The 22,984-nt window shown below is 51.6% G+C and overlaps 1 protein-coding gene across 1 annotated transcript in view; it reads left to right on the top strand.

Annotated features, from left to right (window-relative positions):
- Positions 1–22,984, top strand: part of Tg (thyroglobulin) — a 211,589-nt gene that overhangs the window by 37,056 nt on the left and 151,549 nt on the right. Inside the window, exons 19-23 of the mRNA XM_026407413.2 lie at positions 2,694–2,850; positions 4,348–4,572; positions 11,501–11,650; positions 15,497–15,667; positions 20,126–20,242. Of these exons, the coding sequence (XP_026263198.2) occupies positions 2,694–2,850; positions 4,348–4,572; positions 11,501–11,650; positions 15,497–15,667; positions 20,126–20,242 (820 nt within the window). The remainder of the gene's footprint in view (positions 1–2,693; positions 2,851–4,347; positions 4,573–11,500; positions 11,651–15,496; positions 15,668–20,125; positions 20,243–22,984) is intronic.

The raw sequence follows: 22,984 nt of genomic DNA, 5'->3' as shown, positions 1-22,984 counted from the left end.
AGAGTGTTAGGTGCCGCCTGCAAGGCAGCCCTCGGTCACAGTGACGGGTTTTCCAGCTGTGCTGTACACAAGGGCTTTGCTGGTCTGAAGTCTCAAATGTTCATGGAGCGAGTCTTTACAATTCAGCCAGTCAAAAGTCTTCCTGTTCAGAGTTTGCCAAATCATTAAAGCAGCTCAGGTTTGGCATTTCAGGTTAGGAATTTTGTCAGAAACATATTTTCACAAAAGACAGTATTTATTTTAAAACAAATACAACTGTGAATAGATTTTGTCCTTTTCTCCAAAGAAATACACTTAACAATATTAATTTTGAGAACACTGACGTGTTCCTGGCTCCATTCTGGGATCTCCACATTCCTGACTGCTGACCCTGTGGGCATCCTGCTCCGTGGGTGCCATTAACCTTCTAAGTGACCAAGGCCTATAGAAGGTGGATGGATTGCCCAAGGTTTCCCACAGCCTAGTGGGTCCAGTTCTGCCTTCACTCTTTCACTATTCTTATCTAGCTAGCTAGCTTTCCCTCTTTCTTTCTTCTTTCCTTCTTCCTTTCTTTCTCTTCCTTCCTTTCCTTTCTTTCTTCCCTCCCTCCCTCCCTCCCCCTCTCTCTCTCCCTTTCTCTTTCTTCTGTGTAACAAATGTGAGATCTCCTGTTAAAGGCCAGGCATGGTTCTGATATGAGGACTGTCAAAGACAATCTAATCTAGACATGAATTAACGTGCTAGGGCAGAGTGTAACGCAGCTCTGCAGTAGGAAGGGGTGTAGCATGAGCTGGACTGGACTTCAGCTTGGCCAGGGTGACTAGCATTTGAAAGGGAAAATGCAGGAGCAGGGAGGGGCAAATGGGGCTCAGCAGAAGGGAAGTGAACAATCATGAGGAGTGGGAAGGGGGTGTCCACGTGGACCCACTCTGGGACTGCCAGCTGGCTCTCACCGCAATGGGCTCCTGCCCTCCCCTGGAAGCTGGACACAGGGCCCTGTCTTCAGATATCAACTGGAACAAACAGAATGTTCTCTTGGCAGCCCCGAGTTTTCTGGGCAGGCACTTTAAGGGAGGGATGGGGGTCATCCTGCAGGTGTGACCTTGAGCCATTGGAACTTCCGCTATGTTTGTTCACATCTTCACAGGTCAAGGTCAAGGACCAGGAGGAGGGCTCAAGGGAGCCTGGCTGGAGTTGGGGCCAAGGGAGCCTGGCTGGAGTTGGGGCCAAGGGAGCATCTTCTTAGGGTTCAGTGGGTCAGATCACTTCTTCACCCTTGGGAACTGAGTCCAGGGTCCTTGACAGTGAACACTGGGATGGGAAGAGACAGGAAGAGAAATAACACAGGGTGGGTAGGGGAGGGAGGAGGAAAGATGGGAATATGTCAGAGAGATGGCCAGGGAGGCCCTTCCAGGATGCTGTTATTGGAGAGGACTGAGGCCTAGGGATGGGGGGAAGAGGAACCCTCAGAATCAATAGGAAGGCCGAGCTCCTGTGATAGAAGAACACTTAGCATGCGCTGTAGAATGGAGGAGCCGGGCAGGTGGCTGCCGCGAGGGAGGACCTAGAGCCTGCATGTCGTTCAGGCCCTTGTTGGCTGTGGGTAGGACAGTGGGCTTATTCTGCACTGGGCGAGATGTCACTCACCAGCTCACTCTGATTTCTGAGTGGGTGACAGCTTCACTTTCCTCGGAGAAGCTTTCCCCAGACACCCACCTTCTCACTCACCTTCTAGATGCCAAGCTTGCAAAAGTGAGCTTCCCCTCAGGCTTAGTATAGATGCTATTACTTGTGGCGGTGGTCTGTTTGTAGTCCCCCCAATCCACATGTTGAAGTCTCACCCCCCACAACACCTGAGGTGGTATGTGAGGAGGCAGGGCAATCGGAGGTGACCAGGTCATGAGGCGGCAGGACTCTGAGGGTCAGAGCCTGTGTGAAAGCGACCCAGAGAGATCCCTGGCCTTTCACCAACTCAGGGCCCAGGGAAAGGGGTCCAATGAAGAGGGTCCTCACTGGATCTGCTGGCACATTGATCTTGGCCTTGCCAGCCCCCATGCCAGAACCTAAGAAATAAATTCCAGTTGTCTTTACCACTTTCAGGTGTCTACGGCCTTTTGTTATAGCAGCCAGGACAGACTAAGACCCACTTTCAAAGAGGACGATGTGAAGAGGGAAAGATGCAGCTGGTGTTTGACCCTGGACTGATGCCAGGCCCCACACCTCTGCCTGCTCCCTGGGACTGGAGGAGACTGTGGTCCCTCCATCCTCAGTCATTCCACAGGCCTGGTGTGCTCAAAATCAGGCTGGAAGGGGACAAGGGGCTCTATAGTCAAAAGAAGGAGCCAGTGGGTGCATGGGGTTCAGGTTGAGGGGTATGTGCCCTGCTGGGTGAGTGCATGGTGAAGACATTTTCAGAGTTGGCAGAGGCTGGGATACCAATTAAACACTGTGACATGAGTTAGGAGAGGCTGGGCTTCTGGCCCAGAGCCTGGCTCTTCTGCCTCTCACATCTAGGTAGGCTGTGTGGCCAGGGCAGCTCATTCAATCACCAAACCTCATTTCCTAGGGGAGGGAGAGGAGCTTACTAAGGCCTCATGCCTGAAGCAAGGTGGTGGAGGAGTGTAGGAAGTGACGCAAGCCCACTTGGGCCCCTAGTGTCAGCTCTTGGCCGACTTCCTTCCTACTCTGAATGGAACCCATTGCTCTCCCCGCAGGTGAAGACAAAGGGGACGCTGCTCTCCAGTCCTGCCTGCATGGACTCCTCAGTGCAGGTGGGGTGTCTGGCTGCAGATCGTCTAGGAGTGAATGTCACTTGGAAGTCTCAGCTTGAGGACATCCCAGTGGCCTCTCTTCCTGACTTACATGACATTGGTATGTTTTTCTGCATTGCTGCCTCAGAGCCACGAGGCCTCTCTGAGGGACAGTTTCCTCATCTCTAAAGGGAGCTGGTGAAGCCCGTGCACCTTCCTGTGATGGTGAGGAGCGTTATTGATGTACAGGGCCAGGCAGGAGCTGAGTGTTCACAAGCATGTCAGACTCACGAGCTCTGGTCAAGAGCTTACTAGGGTTGAATAGAACCAACTACCCCAAGCCAAACTGGCTTCTGGCATCAAATTATAACAAATAATAACATCTACATTAAGCCTGAGGGGACATTCTCCTCATTGTCTGTGCGGAGAGGGAGACAGATAGTGAGAAGGAGCATGGGGTAGGGGAGGAAGTCTTCATTGACTGTCATTTCTGTCCCACCTACTTCCAATGATAAACCATCTCAGACCACTGTCACTATTTAAAACAGGCTGTTAAGATGGGACCAACTGAGAGAGTGGCAAGGCTTAGGAAGGACAGAACGGGTTGTAGGGCAGCTACTGGGAGCATGCGCTGTGTTTAGCTCCGAGCTTTCTGGTGGGAAAGGAAACAATCCACACCTTTCGAACCAGGCTGGAGGTGGGCTCTCTTCTACCATCTAGTGGCCAACACCCAGGGTCACGACTAGCTAGAACTTGCCCTCTGTCCTGTGAGGAAGGAACTTCTGGAAAACTTTGCCTGGGCATGATGCAGGAGCACAGCTCTGTCACTCTCCTGCCCTCCTTTGTCCTCATGGAAATAATCCCCCTGTGAAAAGTATCTCCCTCACCCCAAGAGCATTATGAATCAGGGTCCCATCCTCCTTCTTCTAAAGAGTCCTGGATAACTGGTGTATGGGCAAACTGCAAAAGCATGAAACATTTATCCCTGGCTCCAGTGTGAGGACAGTGGACTGTGGATTCAGACCACGGGCTGGCTTTCCAGTTGCCCGCTGCAGCACCAACATCTCTGGGTGCAACCCAGCTCCACATGTGGCACTCACCTGTTTTCTTCCTAGGGAAGAGGCGCTGGAGGCTGAAGGCCTCCCCGGCCTCCAGCTGAACTCTGAAGCAGAGGGCACATGGCCTCTGCAGGCCCTGCCTTCCTTGGGGTGACCCCTTCACAGGGTCCCCTCACCACTGTAGGAGAGGTGTCCCCTTGCCTGCTTTGCAGATGTGAAAACTGGGGCTTGGGTGGGTGCCTTTCTAGAGGTGTTGGTGGCTGAGTATCTGGAGCAGTGACTGAGACAGGATATCCTGTACCAGCATGGGTCATGTTGGTGCCACAGAAGTGACAGGAGCTCAAGACCTGGGTTGTAACTTGGGGTCCTACTTGTGCTTCTGACTCCTATATAACCTTGGGTCAGTCAGTTTCCTTCTTGGGGCCTCAGTTTGTCCCTCTGTAAAATAAGGCAGCAGACGTGCCTATGTCTGCTTTCATGCTGTAGGTGGCTCTGCCTCCCCACACTCCCTGGCCTTGCAGAGAGCAGCAAGGTGACCTCCGCTCATCTATGTCTTACAGAAGAGTCCTTAGTGGGCAAGGATTTCCTTGGGCGCTTCACAGATCTGATCCAAAGTGGCCTGTTCCAACTTCATCTGGACTCCAGGGTGTTCCCGGCAGACCCCTCCATCCGCTTCCTCCAGGGGGACCGCTTGGGCACCTCTCCCAGGACACGGTTTGGGTGCTTGGAAGGATTCTACCAAGTGTCGGCCTCCAGCAATGCCAGCGAGGACCTTCTGGGGTGTGGTAGGTCCACATGTCTCCCTGGAATGCTAGTGGGAAGCCTTGGAAGGTTCAGGAAAGGCCACTGGGGAGCTGAGGAGCTGGGGAGTGGTGAACCACTTGTGTATCCAGTTGGAGAACATTGCCAGCCATCTGCTCTGCGGGGCCACCACCATCAGAGGGCAGGCAAAGGAAGAAGCCCCCTAGGAACCTCCCCTTCTGCTAGTTCTCAAGCAGCTTGGGCTCTGGGCCCGGGCTGCTCTGCCTGGGTGAAGAAGGCCGCAGTCCACCCTGTGTCCTGGTTATAGCTACGTCACTCACCACAATGCTCAAATGGCCACGTCAGCCTGCTCGTGCACGATGCGGGGAGGTAATTTCTGGTGGGGATTTACATGGGCTGTCTGTGCTCTTGCCCATGGGAATCTTTGAAGGCATTTTCATGGGAATGCAGCTGCAGGTTCCTTGACTACAGGCTATATTAGTTTCCAGTTACTCTCCCAACAAATTCCCACAGTTGGGGGTCTACTACAGGTAGCTCCTTACCTCAAGTTTTGTGGGTTGGATCCCCTGTGGGCTTTGCTGGCTGGAACGAGGCGTGGGCAGGTCTCCTTCTTCCTGCAGGCCCTGGGGAGTGTGATGGCCTGTGCCTTTTCCAGGTTCTCAAGGTTGGCCGTGTTTCTTGGCTGGTGGTTTCCTCTCTTCATTGTCAAAGGCATCAGCGTTGCTGCTCTCTGCCCCTTTTGTCCCCAATCGCCTCTCCTTACAACTTAGGAATTTTAAATTACATGTAGTAGGTGATCTAGGCCACTCTGGAGTAGAAGATCAGTCGGTTGGTGACCTCGATTCTATCTGCAACCTTAATTCCCCTCTGCGCTGTAGCCTACTTCATGCATTAACAGGTCCTGGGAATGGGGATGTGGACATCTCTCTACTACCAAAGCTTTGCAGGTTTCATGATGAGGAGGCCTCGTCCCTGTGGAGTGAGATGGAGAAGCATTTTTATTGAGTTGAAGAAAGAGTGATGTCCTCAGTTTTTTTTTCTCCATTATTTATTTTGGTGGCAACACAAAATCTACAAGACTTTGAAATATAGGCCAAATTCAAACCCATGCTGGATGTGAGATGCCTCTAAATCTCAGCACAGAGAACAGAAACTTCCCATGAACATTTATGAAGGATTTTGAAATGTGTAACATGACTGTGCAAATATTTAACTCTCACAGCAGCCCTTGGTGGCAGGCCATCTTCCCTCAAACAGACAAAGAGTCTGAACCTTCATCAATTAGATAAGGCACCTTTAGTGGGCCCTGGGCCCGGGCTGCTCTGCCTGTGCAGAGCAGAGCAGGTCCTGGGAGGGACCTGAGGTGGCCTGATGACTATCAGTGGACAAGTAACCCCAGGTCCTCTGGGACCAGAGCCCTCCTCCCATGTGAAGTGAGGTGGACCATCTTTCCACCTGACTACAAATGCCAAACAACAGGACAAGGAGTAGGAGCAGGAGTGGATGGGGCCTCTGCCCAGGGTGAGAGGAACAGGAAACCGGGAGGGAGAGTCCTCCAGAAACACTGCAGCCATGTTTGCAGCCTTTAACATGAAGACTCCTAGGATATACTGTCAGACTCGAGTGTGTGTGTATGTATGTGTGTGTGCGCGCGCGCGCGCGCAAAATACACTTAAAATAACCAGGCTGACCAGAAATCTCATCTCAAGATCTCTTCTGGGGATCTAATAGTGATTGGTTCCTGTCAACTGGGAGAGGGGAGAGGGATCAACTAGGATGGTTTTGCCTGGGGGGAGAGGCAGGTGTGCCCACTGCAGGGGCCGGGAAGCAGAGCTGGCGTCAGCTGGCAAGGGCTGCAGAGAGCCCTCAGGGGCTGCAGGCTGGTGCCTGGCAAGGGACCCACTGAAGGGTTTTGCCTGGGAGATATTTTCTCTAGAGCAGAAGTCACAACCTTTTTCTGTAAAGGGCCAGATGGCAGATATTTTTTGCTGTGTGGCCCATACCCTTTCTAAATGACTCCACCCAGTCACCACAGGGAGAAAAATGTGAGTGGGTTCCAATGAACCTGGACTTACCAAAGCAGAAGGTGATGTGACTTTAGCTCGCAGGCTGTTGTTAGACAATATCTGCCCAGGATAAACCTACATTCTGCTTTTTAACTTCTGCGGCCTTGACTCGTAGACCTGTCAATCACACCATTAGCCACCTCCCCCCAAAACCTAGAAAGGTCTAGAATGGAATTCACAAAAGCCTGTGTTTTCTGTGGTGTCAGTTATAATATCTAATATCCTTTAGTGGGCTTCTAATTCATAAGGCCTTGCTAGCATTCCTCTGTCCAGAGAGTGGGGTGCTGTTAATCCCATAGTATGAATGAGGATACCAGTGGTGAGCAGTGGTGGGCACTGCTGGGAAACTGCTCTTCCAGGTCAGATGGACCTGGCCTCAAGTCCTGGCACTAGGCCCCTCTCCTTGTGGGATCTCGGGAGCATCCCTGATCCTCACTGGTCATAATCTGAGAAACAGGGATAAAGTGCCAACCTCATGGGACAGGGGTTTGAGCAGGAGGTGACATAGAGAGAGCACATCTCTCAGCACATAACCAGCTCTCCTCAGCACATAACCAGCTCTTAGCACATAACCAGCTCTCCTCAGCACATAACCAGCTTCTGGCACATAACCAGTGCTTGGCACATAATCAGCTCTCAGCACCTAACCAGCTCCCCGTACATAACCAGATCCTGGCACCTAACCAGCTCCCTGCACATAACCAGCTCTCAGCACCTAACCAGCTCCCTACACATAACCAGCTCCTGGCACATAACCAGCTCCCGGCACATAACCAGCTCTCAGCACATGATCAGCTCTCAGCCAAGGTTGACTGGCATGGGCAACATGGAGGCTTAAGCTCAGTTCCCTCCGCCTCTCAGTTTTTTGTGCTGTTCTCTGCTTTGCACATCTCCCTTCTCCATGAGGCGTTCATGGGAAGTCTCTCTTCAGATCTTTCTGTCTGTCTTTATTGGCTCTTTTCCTGCTGAAGCACATCTGTAGCACAGCTGTGAGTGGCTAGGAAGAGCATTGTCCTCTGGAATTAAAGCAGGTTTCTGGATGTCATCTCAGAGGGGCTCATCTAGATGGCCTTCTGCAAGGGCAGTGACGCAGGGGCCACTGGGAACACCCATGCCCTGTGTCCCTTGGAGAACGTGAGGACCTGTGCTACTGTGGGATGGAGGCCTTGCTTACTGCTCCGCAGGACTCAGTCTTGTGCACCCTTTTGCCTTGAGGACAGCCCGGGGCTTCCCTGGGACTTACCTGCTGGCAGCCTGAACTAAAGAGGATCCCAGAGGAACTGTGGAGAGTTTCCATTTCCATTCTGTATGACAGTGACTGTTACTTAGTCACTGTAGATTCTTATAATAGAACTAGTGTCCTGTGAATATTTTTTCTGAAGTGACTTTTCCTTTTCTTCCTTCCTTCCTTCCCTTCCTTCCTTCCTTCCTTCCTTCCTTCCTTCCTTCCTTCTTTCCTCCCTCCCTCCCTTCCTTCCTTCCTTCCATCTCTCTATGCTTCTATAATGTAATTATGTACCCAACACCATGTTACTTGCTCCGGGAAGCAAGACTTCCACTTTGAAGGATCTCCCACTCTGGTTGGGGCAGGCCGTGGGCAGACAGGGGGAGTGTCATGTGAAGGGCCCTGCGCATCCCATCAGGCACCAGGGAGGCTGCTGCAGGGGCCAATGGGTGAGGCATTGTGAGGTGAGGAGGAACTGCTACTCTGTCAAGAGCAGGTAGGAGGTGGCCTGTGTGCATACCTATGTCGGAGATGCCAAAGTGACGAAGAACTTTCCAGAAGTAGAGCTTAGTGCAAAAGCAGGAGTCAGGAGTCGTGAGGCAGTGTGACTTTATGGAGACCCTGCCCATGGTTCAGACAAATGGGGTTTGTGGGGAAAGGGGCAGGGATGGGCTAGAGATATAGGCAGGTGCTGGGACAGAGAGACCGTGGGCACAGGGAGGAGCTCACTGGGATGAATGGCAGAATTTTGAGCTGGAGAGAGACGGGGCTAGGCCGGGCTTGAGTGGGCTTTGTAGGGGATGAAGGACCATGATGCTTCCTCATAGGTATTTTTCTTCAGCAGAAACATGGGGGCTGTGAGGAAGGCTGACAGGAAATGTAGCTTGGCCCTAAAGCTATGCAGACTTGCGAACGCCCATAGGCTGAACGCTCTTCCCGTGCCAAGGAGGTGGCCAAGGCCAAGGGGTTTCTGATGACCTCAACAGAGGGGTGTGGTTGCAGCTGAGTGCCCAGGTGCTGCAGTGGGCTGCAGGGTCTTAAGAGAAGTCAGCTGCTGAGGAGGGGACGGCCACCATCAGCCATGGTCCATCTGACTTACAAGAGAGTTCTTTGGGCAGAGAAGACTCTAGACATCAGGGTGGAGCTAAGCGTTGGGAGGAAGGAGCAGGCCTGCTGCTTGAGCAGAGGAAGCCTCGCACACTTGGTCTCAGAGCCAAAGGCGGCTCCCAGCTCTTCTGTGCCTCCCTGTGCCCCAGTCTGGAGGCAGAGCCGCTCTGGCTGGCCAGGAAGCTCCTATTTCCCTTGGCAATGAATCTGGAGGCACTTATTGAGAAAGTAGTCACAGTTCTGAAGTGTGGAGATGATTGTCAACAACCTGACTCATAGTAAGAACGAAACTCCACTCTCTAAGGGCGGATATTCAGTGCTTGGGGCAGACCCGAAAATACTTCTCAGCTTGCTTGAGTTTCTGTTTACTCAGTAATGCCAGGAATACACACAGACCAGAGAGAGCAGTCGCTAAGTAGACAGGGCTCTGTCCAAGCTCATCCCACCCTGTTGTGCTGATTTGTGCACCACCAGGAAGTGGTTGAATTGATACATGGAACAGTGGCTTTGGGATGAAGGAATGGGGTTCAAATGGTACCTCTAGCCATCTCCCTGCCTGGTCAGCCTTGACCTTGAACCTCAGTTTTCTAGAGTCTTGGATGGGATAATGCCTTCCTCATGGGAAGTAACAATCAGCATCTGACACTGCACTTGACGCACTTTAAAATCTCACTTCCCCACTGCACTTGCCAGAAAAGCACACTAGGAAGTCATGCACGAGCGGCCAAAGGCTTGGCTTCTAGCCCATGCCATGGGGATATGATAGCCACTCTGTGGAGTGGTGTTGATGTACTTAAAGTTCTGGCAGTGTCGTCCCAAGGTAGGCGTTCCCAAGTGAAATCTTGGGGCAAGAATTCAGCTCCCACCTTTTACTGCATAAAAACTCACTTCTGGGAATTATTTGACAAACTTTTTGAAACAAAACACTGAACCAGGAAAGAAAGCACCAAGCTCCTCTTTCCGTGAGACGTCAAATTCAGTGAGGCCAAGTTCCTGCACTATTCCAAGAGCAGAGCTTCTTAGACTTTAAGTCCTGCTTTCCCAGCCTGTATCATATTAGAGAAGGAAATTGGAAGGGTTGGGAGTGTTAGAGCTCTGCAGGGGGATAGTGGGGGGATAGTGGGGAGCAGGAAGCACTGAGATTCTGCAGATTAGCAATGAACATGGGGAAGGGAAGGGAAAGGAGGGGAGTGAGGCAGCTAGGACTGTCACTCTGGGGTCAGGCTTGGGACTTCGGAGTCAATCAGAAGCCCAATAGCCCTGACATCAAGGACCTCCTTTACACTGGGTCCCCCTTAGCCTCACTGTTGTCCCAGGCATGAGAAACGCTGTTCATGACTGACAACAGGGACAGAGGCCAGGAATCAAATGAGATGGTACCTCTTGTCGGAGTCACCCCACATAGAGAGGGTGCCCTGTGTGGACAGAGTGGGTGCTGAAGGACTTGGTCAAATGCAAAAATAATTGTCAGTTGTTGAGCGCGTGTATCAGTCTGGCATTATTATTATTTTATTTTTATTATTATTATTATTATTATTTGGTTCTAGGGATTGCACTCAGGGGCACTTAACCACTGAGCCACCTCTCCAGCCCCTTTTTTGTACTTTATTTAGTGACAGGGTCTCACTGTGTTGCTTAGCGCCTTGCTAAGGTACTTTGACTTGAGATCCTCTTACCTCAGCCTCCCGAGCTGCTGGGATTACAGGGTGTGCCACAGCACCTGGCTGAGTCTGGCATTATTAACGCCCTCTCATAAGGTAGTATCAGCAATCCCAACTCAGAGAAGAGAAGACGGACCCTCAGAGAAGCCCACAGTTACCTAGGAGAAGTGGGCAGTGGGACTTGACCAGCCCTGACCAGGTGGAGTGGGCAGTGGGACTTGACCAGCCCTGACCAGGTGGAGTGGGCAGTGGGACTTGACCAGCCCTGACCAGGTGGAGTGGGCAGTGGGACTTGACCAGTCCTGACCAGGTGGAGTGGGCAGTGGGACTTGACCAGCCCTGACCAGGTGGAGTGGGCAGTGGGACTTGACCAGTCTAACTGCCCCTGCTGCTCCTCCCCATGGAGGCCTTGGGTGGGCCCTGTCGCTCACCTTGTCCCCAGCTTCTGCTCAGGGCATTCTTCCTTCCCTTGGCAAACCAGGCTCTGGCTCAGTAGCCAACTCTGACCTTTCCTTTCCGTCCCCTGAACAATCCAGGCTCACCTTTGGATTTTGCACCTGCTGTTCCCTCCACCTGGAATTCTGGCCTCCTAGATCTTTTCCTGGGCTCCTCTTCATCACTGGGGTCTCCAGTGCCTCCTTGAGGGGCTGCCCTCACCAATGTGTCTCCTCCCTGCTCCATTCCTCCCTCACAGCCGGCGAGTGTCCAGCCCTGGAGAGCAGCACCTGACCACATGCTGCCCAGCTGTGCCCTGGACCTTGGAGCCCAGGCACAGAGGTTCTCAGAGGCCGTTCACTGAGCAGAAGAGCTCGTGGGCTGGCGGCTGGGTTCTGGGTTCTGACTGTGAAGAAGTGCCTCGTTCTTGACTCACCATTCTGTCTCTTGTTCCCAGTTAAGTGTCCTGAAGGAAGCTATTCTCGGGACGAGCAATGCGTTCCCTGTCCTGTTGGATTCTACCAAGAAAGGGCAGGCAGCTCAGCCTGTGTCCCGTGTCCTGGGGGCAGAATGACCATTGCCCCTGGAGCCTTCAGCCAGATGCACTGTAAGTTCTGGGGCCTGCTCTGGGGAGTGGCCGTGCTGTGCAGCAGAGTGCTTAGCCTGGGCCCGGTGGGCATTTGGGGAGGGCAGTTCTTTGCTCTGGGGACTGTCCTGTGCATGGCAGGCCGTTCAGTAGCATTACTAGATGCCGGCAGCTCCCTTTCCCCAAGTTGTGACAACCAGACCTGACTCTGGCCATTGCCAAGTATCTCCTGAATAGGTGGGTGGGCAGAATCACCTACCACTGAGAAGCACTGGGTACACAGCAGAGCAACAAGGGCCACCTTTGAATGCCTGTCCCCTGCCAGACTCCAGGCCACCTTCCCTGTGCTATCTCACTCAATCCTAGCCTCATCTCTTCCAGGGAAATAGGATTAGCTCAGCTTTGACAGATAAGAGGATTAAGGCTCAGAGAAGTGAAGTCACTGAGCCAGATATGCTCAGCTCCTGCAGCTAGCCTTTGTTCTGTCTGATTCTGAAACTTCTGGTGTTTGTCAGTCAGCCTTATCAGATCAAGAAGTAGAAGACTCTTCCCCCATACCCGTTACCACTGTGCCACACATATCCCTTCTCCCGTATTTGCAGGACCGAAAGTGCCTGTGGTCTCCCCACACCCCATGTGATTCCACCTGACCTACCCCCGGACTGTCTCCTGGGATTGCTGTCTTCCTAGCAGGGACCCATAACTTGCCTAGTTGCATATCTTTTCACATTAGCCTTAAATTCTACCTTGAGCATTTGTAAAATGACATTTGAACATGAGACAAACCAGTTCTGCTTACAATGAATGATTTCTAGAACTTTAAAAATAAGTGATCCAGAAGGTCAAGTCACTTTCTGAAAGGGGAGCAGTGCTAATAAGACAATTCAGAGGAAATAAAAGTAGGAATCTGCCACTCCTCCAGAGAGGAGTCCTGCCTGGTGACTGTCCCCGACAGCCGGGTGGCACTCTGTGAACACACTGACCCCAGTACCGGAGGTTTGAGACGACTTGGCGTGCTGTCGGCATGCCTGCCACAGGGGCACTTTCTTAAGAGGGGATCATTGTCATGTGCTGATTCTTGCTGATGGAGAGAAATGGGAAGTGGAGGAGGAGACTGAGTCTTGCACCATCAGATTTGATTTAATCACCACTCCCTCCTCCTACTGGCACTGTGACCAAGGTCAGCTCACCTTCCTTCTCTGAACGTCACTCCATCATCTATGACTCGGGGCCAGTGTCTTACTTCAGGCTGCTGTCACAATCCCAGAGGTTGAGTGACTCCAACAGTGAGCGTTTACTGCTGCAGTTCTGGAGTCTGGAGCCTGGGTCTGAGCCGGCTTGACAGGGGGCTTGGTAAGGGCTTCTGTCTGGTCCTGTCCTCCTGTGGCCCTTGCAGGGGGGTGTGCACAGAGGGAAGGAGAGGTCTCCCATCTTCCCCTTTTTGTGAGGACATCAGCTCCACCAGAGAGCTCATCCATGCCTGATTACATCCCAGAGGCCCCAGCTCCAAATACCATCGCAGAGAGGGTGAGGACTCTTGAGGGGACAGTGCTTAGTCCCTAGCAAAGCAGAATCCACACCTGCTCTCTAGGGGGCTTCAGTCACACATCTGTGAGGACTGTGGTGGTCAGGATCCGACACCTCCTTGAGTGCAGAGTGGCCTGGAATGGACTGTTGTCCAGGGTCAGGCTGGGAGTCTCTGTTCAGGTTCTGTGATACCCAGTCCCTTCTCATGGCTCTTCATCTCTATCCTTACCTGTCCTATTGAGTGACCTGCCCTCCATTAGAATCACACTAAAGAGAAGCACAGGACAGGGGGCTGCCGAGTCTCAGATGATGCTCAGCAATTACACGACCGCCCGACTTCTTTTTGGTTAGGATAGTTTTTAGATTCCATTCCCTCTGGACTGCTGAGGTCTGTATTCAGATCCTCCCATGTCTCCTGCCTCAGTGGGCCCAGCAGACCATGTTTGAGGTTATTGATAATCAAGAAGCTCCTTATTTGTTTGTTTATTGATATATTAACTCACAGTTAGCATGTATAATGTGCAAAGTAATCTATTTAAAAAATAACCTTTGTAACCTCTCTCCTCTGAAAAGTCATTACCAATCAGTGTTTAATAATATAACTTGAAGTCTCAAGATATAAAAGCTCAGATTATTATCAAGCCCCAGAATGCCATAGGAAGTGACTTTCTCCTACTTCCCAACCATGGAGAAACACATGGAGGAGTTCTCTTTTTATATAATTCATCACAGGTTTCCTGAGCACCTGCTGTTTGTCAGTCATATACTGGGCAAGCATAGCAGATGACATCCGGGTCCCAGGAGTGTAGATTCTGATAGGGAAGGGGAGCGTGTGAATAGATGAGAGTCCTGGTGTGGTTTTTAGGTGAGGTAGGTATTCGGTAGATGCTATTCCTGCAGCTGTGCTGGGTCTTAGACAGTTGGGGGGTAGGGATGAGTGAGGTGGGCAGCTGGAGGAAAGACTTCTGGGAGGAGCCACAGCTTGACCCAGAGACTGAAGTATTCATCAGTGGATTCGACTCAGATGCCTGATCTGGAGGGAGCTTGTATCACATGTTGGACGTTGATCAAAGCACCGGGGAATGTATTGAGCAAAAGCAGATCCAGCCCCAGCTCATGGCCTCTTTCAAATGGGAGGCCAGAAGTCACCAGCCATTCCTATCAAGAGGAATTCAGTGATAAGCAGAGGAGCAGGTCCCCAGGAAAGCGGTTGGACCAGACTTAGCTGGCTTCTGGAGGTGCCTTGGTCTATTTGGGCTGCTATAACGAGACATCATAGACCTGGAGTTTATAGACAATAATATAGTTCCTCGTGGTCCTGGAGACTGTAAGTCCATGATGAAGGCAGATTCAGTGTCAGATGAAGTCTTCATAGACAGTGTCTTCTCTTAGTGCTGTCACAGACAGAGGGGGCAAACAAGCTCCCTTGGGCCTCTTATGTAAGGGCACTAATCCCATTCACAAGGAGTCCACCCTCATGACCTAGTCACCTCTCCAAGCCCCACTTGCTAATATCATCACACTGGAATTAGATTTCAATGTTCATAGACATTTAGATCCTAGTAAGAGGGCTTTTTTAAGAAAATGAGGATTGAGGTATATTCGTCTGATTTTGTTACTATAATGAAATACCTGAGATAGGCTAATGTTATAAAGAAAAGAGGTTTATTTTGGTTCATAGTTGTGGAGGTGCAAAGAATTGAGGCTGCCTCTGATGGTGGCCTTGCTTGCTAAGTCCCAGGGTGATGCATTGCCTCACATGACGAGAGACAGGTTGCTTGTGTGACTATGTCTCTTCTGGTTTCTCTCCCTCTCCTTGCAAAGCCACCAGGATTTCAGCAGTGGCCTAACTATAATGACCTTATTCAATCCTGTTCACTCCCAAGGTCCTACCTCTAAACACCACACTCAGATTAAGATGCCCTCTCGATTCCTCACCCTGGGGTTCAACTTCAGTCTGTGTTTGGGGAGCCAACCGTATTGAAGCCACAGCCTGACGTGGGAGCTGCGAGTGCGAGGGGCTGCACAGGGAAGAGACAGCAGGGCCCGTGCTCAAAGCTGGGCCTGAGCAAAGGGGAGCAGGGGCGGGCGGGTGTGGTCAGGACCCGGAGGGGGCAGACGGAGTGCGGGTGTCTGCAGAGCTCGGGATGGGGGGTCCCTGGGGATCTGAAGAGGGGACCTGGGGTCATCCTGGGGTGAGGGTGGGACACTGGAGAGCCTGCAGCCTGAAGGTCTGAGTCACCCACATGCCTTGGTCATCTGGTCCTGGCCTGGGGCCTGGGAGTGGCAGGAGAGGGCCCAGTCACCCACCATTGACGCTGTGCCCACCGCTCCTTCCAGGTGTCACTGACTGTCAGAGGAATGAGGCGGACCTGCAGTGTGACCAGGACGGCCAGTACCGAGCCAACCAGCAGGACAGGGGCAGTGGGAAGGCCTTCTGTGTGGACAGTGAGGGGCGGCGGCTGCCGTGGTCGGAGACAGAGGCCCCGCTGTCGGACTCTCAGTGTCTGGGTAGGTGCTGCCGCTCTGTGTGCCCGGTGGCTGGAGAGGGGTCTCGGGGCACTGGAGAAGGGAGAGATGCAGGACACGCCCTTGTCTCTGACTTTCTATTGGAAAACTTTAACCAGCACAACAGTTGGAAGAACAGTAGGGTAGACAAATGCCCCACACCCAGATCCCAAAACTGTTCATGTTCTGGTCTCTCTCTTTGTGAACCCCCTGAAATGTAACTTTCTGCATCCTGGGACCTCACCCCAGACTCGTCAGCACCTACAGAGCTGGATTTTCATACAAGGCTGCTTGCCGAGGCGCTGTGTCTTGTAGGCAGTCGCCTCCCTGCGTCTGGTAGCATTTCTCCCTCAGTCAGATTTTGTGGAAAAAGTGGGCCAATTCTTGTGAGTAACTTTCTTGCTGGTTGACCCAGAGCAATTTGTTCAACCTCTCTGATCCTCAGTGTCCCATTGGCCTTGTATCTGTTTCCTGAGGCCTTGTGAGGGTCAGTATCATCCTATACTGTCAACAAACACTCCTTGAGCACTTCCGAGAGTCAGGTAGTGTTCCTCAAGGAGATAATAGCGGGAAGGCCTGAGTAAACACACAGAACACCCCACAGGAGAAGGTGAGATGGGAGTCTGCAGCAGGAGGGAGGAGTGTGGCCGCTGGGCCAGGTTCACCCCAGTGGTGCCCTCTGCAGGCTCTGTGGTCTTCGGCACCCTCCTACCCTGGATGGTGCCCTGGTGTGTGCCGCTGGGCCATGCAGGCCCACTTGGTAGGAGTGCTCAGTGCATTAGCACCAACAGGCCCATCAGAGGTGCTGGCCAGGAAGCTCAGGGCAGGGATGCCTGCTTCTCTCACTTGACCAGGAGGTGCCTTTCCTATCCTTAGGACTCAGACCCCTCCCAAAGCCACCTCCCTCCACCTAACCCTGCTGCTTAGCTTCCCTTGCTGCAGGCCTGCTCCTCCATGTCCCCGAGGGAGGGGATCCTGGCAGGTGGGCCTCCTAGGCACCAGGGATCTGTGCTCATCACATTTACCCTCTTGGTAATTCTGAGGGGCAGGTGGTGTCGTCACCAATACTTTAGCCATGGAAACTGAGGCGAGGAGTGTTGAAGTGCCTGTCCCCAGGCCCTAGTTAGGCTGCGACTGGTCCAGAGACGCACTGGTGTGTCTGACGCCCGGACCCTTCTTCCACTGTACCAGCCTGGCCTTCTCCTAGGCGGATCTGCTTCCTCCTCCAACACCCACACGCACCCTCACGTTCACACGCACGTTCACACCCGTGCACGCACACACAGTGTGTGCAGAGCCTCCTGTCCTCTAGGGAGGCGTAGGGCTAGTGATAAAGTATCAGAGAAAATCCAAGGGAGAAGTGATTACTTTCTAAGGTCAGATCATTCCCCTTTTCAACCAAAGAGCTGACAAATCACACGTCGCTATGGATGAATGACAAAGCCAACCAGAGTCGTATTGAGGTTTTCTCATGTCTGTCCTCCCGCGCAGGGTGGCCCCCTATGCAGTCGGGCTGAGGATGCTCAAAGAGCATTTAGGCAGCTGCACAGATGGAGCAGGTGTCCTCTGCCTGCCTGGCCGGATGCTTGCTGGCCACTCTGGGACTGTGGCCCCACGCTCCCATCTCCTTGCCGTGACAACCCTCAGAGCTGAGCCAGTGTGTAGGCTGTCCAGGGCTTGCTCTGCCAGTGTTCAGGCCAGCAAGGGCACTTTCCTCAGCAGCACCGGAGTGTCCCCGAGCCACAGCTGTGCTGCCGCAGCTGAGAGGATGTCTCCTGGGGTGCTGGCTCCCAGCAGCCTCTGCTCCTCTTCGGCTCTGAGCTCTGAGCTAAGCTTCCCTTCCTGGGGACTTCATGTTAATAAGCTGGCCCATGCCACTGCCATCCTGTGTCTTCTCAGAGTCTAACTTGCCTGAGAGGAACACTTTTTGTGTGTGTGTTGGGGGGGAACTGCACTGTCACACTTGAGGTCTGAAGTCTTCAGGAAACTCAGAGGACTTGAAGGTCAGCTACCGACCTCTGTCCCTGCTGCCAGTTCAACCATTTTGCTGTGCTGCTTCCAGCATGGTCATTTAACAGGCAGTTCACTTATGCCGTGTCCCTTAAGGTCCTTCTGTGTGGCTCTCGGGGTGAGGGAAACATGCAGTATCGCAGCCTCTTCTCTGGACTCCAGCCTTGTGGGCAGTAGGTGTGCTCCTTTGGAGCTGGAACAAATCTCACCTTGTTCCATTCCCAAGCAGTGGGCACTGGGTGACAGAAGGAACGGATTGTCTAGTTATCTGGGCTGCTTCTGACTGTGTCTAAAGGCCTCCAGGGAAGGAGAATGTCCCACCCCTTGTATTCCTGTGGCCAGTTTCACAAGCCCTGACACTTGGGCAGGGTGTCTTTGCAGGGATCAGAGGGACCTGGTATTGACCGAGTTGTGACTATTGACCAGTCTTCTGTGCTGTTTTACTTCTCACCAGCAGGAAACTGGGTCTGTCAGAGGTTGGGATATGATCTGGACACAGCTGGTGAGGAGCAGGTCCCAGGACCCATGGGAGGGAAATATTTGAGGTTTATCTTCACAGTTTAACTTTGGATCCAGTTTCCTAATCAGTTCGTTGTTGACTCATGCTAAAGATTTTCTGTCCCACTTCCTATGCCCAAATGGAGGAATTGTACCACCAAGTTTCTCCTCTGGCTTCCTGGTGTTGAGATCATGCTCTCAGCCTTTCCTCTCTGCATGAAGCCATCCATGCGTGCATCCACCCATTCCATAAACATGAAACCAGTGACTCTGTCACTGTGCTAATGACTAAAATATGACCAGAACATTCTCCATGTCCTGAAGAAGACAGGCGCATAAGTAGACCTGCTTTGCTATGTGAGAATCACATGTGCTGTGCTTCAGAGCTGACCCCATGCTGTCTCCAAGACATTTGTCACTATCTGCTAAGTTGAACTCGGACACCTGGGAAAGCCCGGCAGCAGAACGTGTGACCCTGCAGCTCACTCAGGGTCCCACTGGCCCCTTGGTTCATGGCTTTCTTCTGCAGTTTGGCCATGAGCTTCCTCACTGAGCACTGAGTTAATGTGTCCCGTGAAGCTCTCCCTCCTCATGTCCCTTTCCTCTAGGGACAGCCTCTAGGCCTAAATTGGCTGCATCTTAGCAGAATCGAAATGTAAGGAGCTGTCAAACTTTGTTTCATTTCCTGGACTGTCTGAGAACCAGGTCTGCACCAACCTAGACTTAGGGACACTGTGCTGAGTGTAGCATGGCATTTGCTCCATTTCAGGGACCAAAGAATGTAAAAATGAAAAAGAGGAGGAGCTGAGAAGGGCAGCGCAGAGGCGGAGCAGCACCTGGGTGATGGTGTGGAAGGCCCTCTTTGTAAACTGAGAACACGCTCCTAGATCAGAATTTTTGAAGGCTTAAGCATGTCACTTCTATAGTAATGCTCTCTTCTCCTAACCCGTCCAAGCTGAAGGAAGGTTTCTTTGGATGGGCTAGAGGTATCTCCTAACTGGATTTTCTACTTCTTCATCAAACACTCTTGCATGCATTGACTTGGTACAGACCCATCAAGACATCAGTCTCATTTACATGGCAATGGTGTGAATGATAACGATGCTTACACACATGTTATGATTATGTCTGCAAAGAACTGAGACGCATGTGCTTTGGGACTTACAAGTAGGTCTTGCTTTTTGATAGGTGCCTGCAAAATATTGACACACTTGGGCATTTGTGGCTCAAGATGAATCTTATTCCTTGAGAGTTACCCTGCTTGCTTTTTTTGTTTGATGAGGAATGTGTTCCAAGACATATAGCCTTAAAAAATGATATTTCTTCTTCCTTGCTTGACTCATTCCACAAGCATGTGGCTGTGTCATTCCTGCCAAATGGACGTCAAGTATGCTGTTGGTCACTAGACAAACAGATGCGAATATACCAGTTAAACTAGTACTGCCTTAAAAATGACTAAGTCACATGGCATCTCCAAATTTACATGAACCCATTATGCACATGTCTGGTTTGTCTTTTCAAAAATAACTTACCTCATTTCAAAAAGAATTGAAGTTGTTTAGTAAAAAGAAAGTTTTCAATAAAATAATGATATAATTAGTCCTCAAAGACAGGGCAGGGAAATATAAGTTTAGATAGAAAAAATCACTAACAGCAAAAAAGTGAGTTGAAAGGTCTAACATGATATGAAATTTCTCCTTAATTCCTGATAATGAGATAGATAAAGAGAGACATAAGCTACAACTCTCAGAATTAGGTAGAAGGCAGCATGCTGGAGCTACCTAATAACAAAATCGCTCTGCTTGCGACATTGTGTGACAAGGGGTGTAGATGGACAGTGACTTCTTCAATGCCCTCGTTGGCTAGTGTGACTTGACTTTCTGGCCTAAACACTCGTGTGCAGATCCCCCACACCCTACAGGGGTAGAGTTCATAAGTCTACTTTATTTTCAGTGATTCGGAAATTTGAGAAGGCTCCAGGTTCGAAGGTGATCTTTAATACCAATGCTCCTGTGATGGTCAAGTCCAAAGTTCCTGGTTCTGAACCCTCACTGATGCAGTGCTTGGCAGGTAAGGGGAGACGGGGAGAGAGGCACGGGGTAAATGGTGTGGCAATATGCTCTGCTGATGTTGGCAAGACAAACCAGAGCAAAGCAGTACTAGAATGAGAACATACAACTGACCAAAAACATTAAGAACCAACTGGCCTCTACTAACTAGAATTATCTACTGACTGCCAAGAGTTATTCTTAACTTAGGGAAGAGAAATAAGTGAACTTTGTTAATTGTAGAGCTACTTGTCCAGGTTGGGACATGTATCTGTCTCTGGAGAGTTAGAGAGTTAGTAACACCAGTTATAGTTTATTGAGCTTGCATGTTTCCAAGGATGACCTCCTAATCCTGTTCTCACCCATAAAGGAACCATTACATCCCTAGAAAGAGAGGAGAAAAACAGGCACTGGGAGCAGAAGTGATTTGTTTGTCATACAGAGTTAGCAAGTGACAGAACCTGCATCCCAGTCTGGGCTGATGGAGGTGAAAGCCTGCCATCAGCCACGGCCTTTCCCTCTTCTGGGATCGCACCTAGTTTAGTTGTTGAATACTTAACTCCCTGATAGGACTCTGTTTAGGATATTTGCTCTGATATGATAAGCACAATCTACTGTTGGTATCACAGACACAGCACAAAGCATGAAATAGAAGCTGAAAAAAATGTTTGTGGAATGAGTGGTGTTTATAGGGCCTGGAGGGACACCACATGCTGGTTGTGGTGCTTGTAGGGACGGGAGGGCAGAGCCAAGAGGAAAGCAGTAGACGGCAGGCGCTGGCACTGACTGCAGGAGCTGGCTGGCCAAGCAGTCTTGTCCTGAGCAGGGGCATCGTGCACATGGCAGTGCCCACACGCTGTGACACAGCTAGAATGAGCAGCAAAGCAGTGGCTGGGAGGAGAGAGGATGCGGAATCGTGTACGTCAAGGCAGGCAGAGGGGAAGGGTCCGCCTGTCAGTGCAGGAGATGGTCTATTCCGCCAGCCAGGCTCAGGTGCTGGAACGTGCCGACACGAGCAGGCCCCAATCTGAGCAGGACCACGGTGTCAGGAAGGTCTAGAAGACAGTGTTCCACCAGACCCAAGAGAGCAGGCAGCCCAAGACGGGTGGGGTCCAGGTGCCCAGGCTGGCGTAGTCTTCCTGGCTGCCATAGTGAGGCACCACAGACTGGAGCCCTGAAATGACCAGACTGATTTTCTCACAGTCGTGGAAACGAGAACTGAGAGCAAGGGTATGTCTTGCTCTCGGTTTCTCCTTGGCCCTTATCCTGTCCGTGTCTTTACATGGCTTCCCCTCTGCCTGGGTCTGGGTCCCAGTGTCCTTTCCTTGTAAGGACACTGGTCATATTGAATTAGGCCACCCTAATGATCTCATTTTACACTTAATTACCTCTTGAGGAACTTATCCCTAAATATAGTCACATTCTAGGGTCGGAACGTCAACGTATGAATGTGGGAGGGGGATGGGTGGACCCCATACCAAGCATCAAGAAGATTCTATGGAAGGTCAAAGGGCCATCCAAGAGGAAGGAAGCAGGCATGGTGACAGTGCTGTGCTGCGTGGAGGCTAGTGTTGGTGCAAGAACCGGAGCTGGGAAGAAGGCCAAGGACCCTGGAGAGCTGTAGCCTGATAGGGAGTAGGAGGGGTAGCCTGGCAAGACAGCAGGTGACATCCTGCTCAACTGCCACAGCAGAGTGCTGATGGTTCTAGTACCGACTAGATTCTTCCTGCTGTCTTGAGCCACCTTGTTCTGGGCCTGAGGCCAGAAACTGTGTGCAGTGAGGATCAAGGTCACTCAGTTGAAAGAGCTAGGCCAGGGGCAGGTGGGCCAGGGTGAGGTGCTGTCTTTGGGTTCTGAGTGGGCCAGGCGGCCTGTGGGTATAAAGACACCTTGTGCTTCTTAGAGCCTGGTTCATGAGGACAAGGTAGCTCTACCACCCTGGGCTGGACAGAAAGCCCAGGAAACCCACCTTCACGCCCGAGGCTTGGCAGTGGGGCCAGAGCTTGTGAGCTGTCCTGCGGGTGAGTAGAATAGCACCCCAGACTCCAGATAGTGCTGTGCCTTGCCTCGAGACAGCAGGAGGACAGCATGGTGGGAGGAGCAGGGCATGGATGCAGGGTCCCTGGAATGCCGCCAACCACCGCCAGCTATGTGCCCTGCTGAGCATTGGCCTTTGTCCCGCATCTCCACAATTAGCTCTTACCAATGCTGGCACCCGTGTGGACAATACGCGGAAAGTGCCTGGTGATGACACAATCATTTGTAAGTTGCTTTTTTGACAGTTAACTAATTTTTTTTCTCTAAAGCCTCTTATCCCTGATAAACCATTAGTTGCTATCATTATTCATGCATTTTACACAGTTGAACATGGCTCAAGTTTAAAGAACAATTTTAACTCCATTTATCCACTAACTTAACAAACTTCAGAGCCTTCTGTGTGCTGGGCAGCATCCTTCATACCTGTGACACAAGGTGAACAAAAGCAGCCAGTTGTCCCTGTACTCATCAGTCACAGGGCCTCCTGTGACAGGAAGGGCACTTGCTGAGAGCAGGTAGCCACACTGCACCATCAAATCCCCTGAGAGCCACCAGCCCTCAGAGCATAGCCCTGGACTTGGCTGTGACCTCAGTGGACACCTGGGCACAGGTCCTCAAGGGGGAATGGCAACTGGAGTGTCAGGAGCTTCCTGTAGACATGTGCAGTCGAGTACTGGGATATGAAGTCTGGCTCTACGCCTGGCAGCTTTGTGACCTGGGTTGAGGA

This window comes from Urocitellus parryii, chromosome 7 (genome assembly GCF_045843805.1).
Source record: "Urocitellus parryii isolate mUroPar1 chromosome 7, mUroPar1.hap1, whole genome shotgun sequence".
Classification (NCBI taxonomy): domain Eukaryota; kingdom Metazoa; phylum Chordata; class Mammalia; order Rodentia; family Sciuridae; genus Urocitellus; species Urocitellus parryii.
This window is presented reverse-complemented; position numbering and strand designations above follow the sequence as displayed.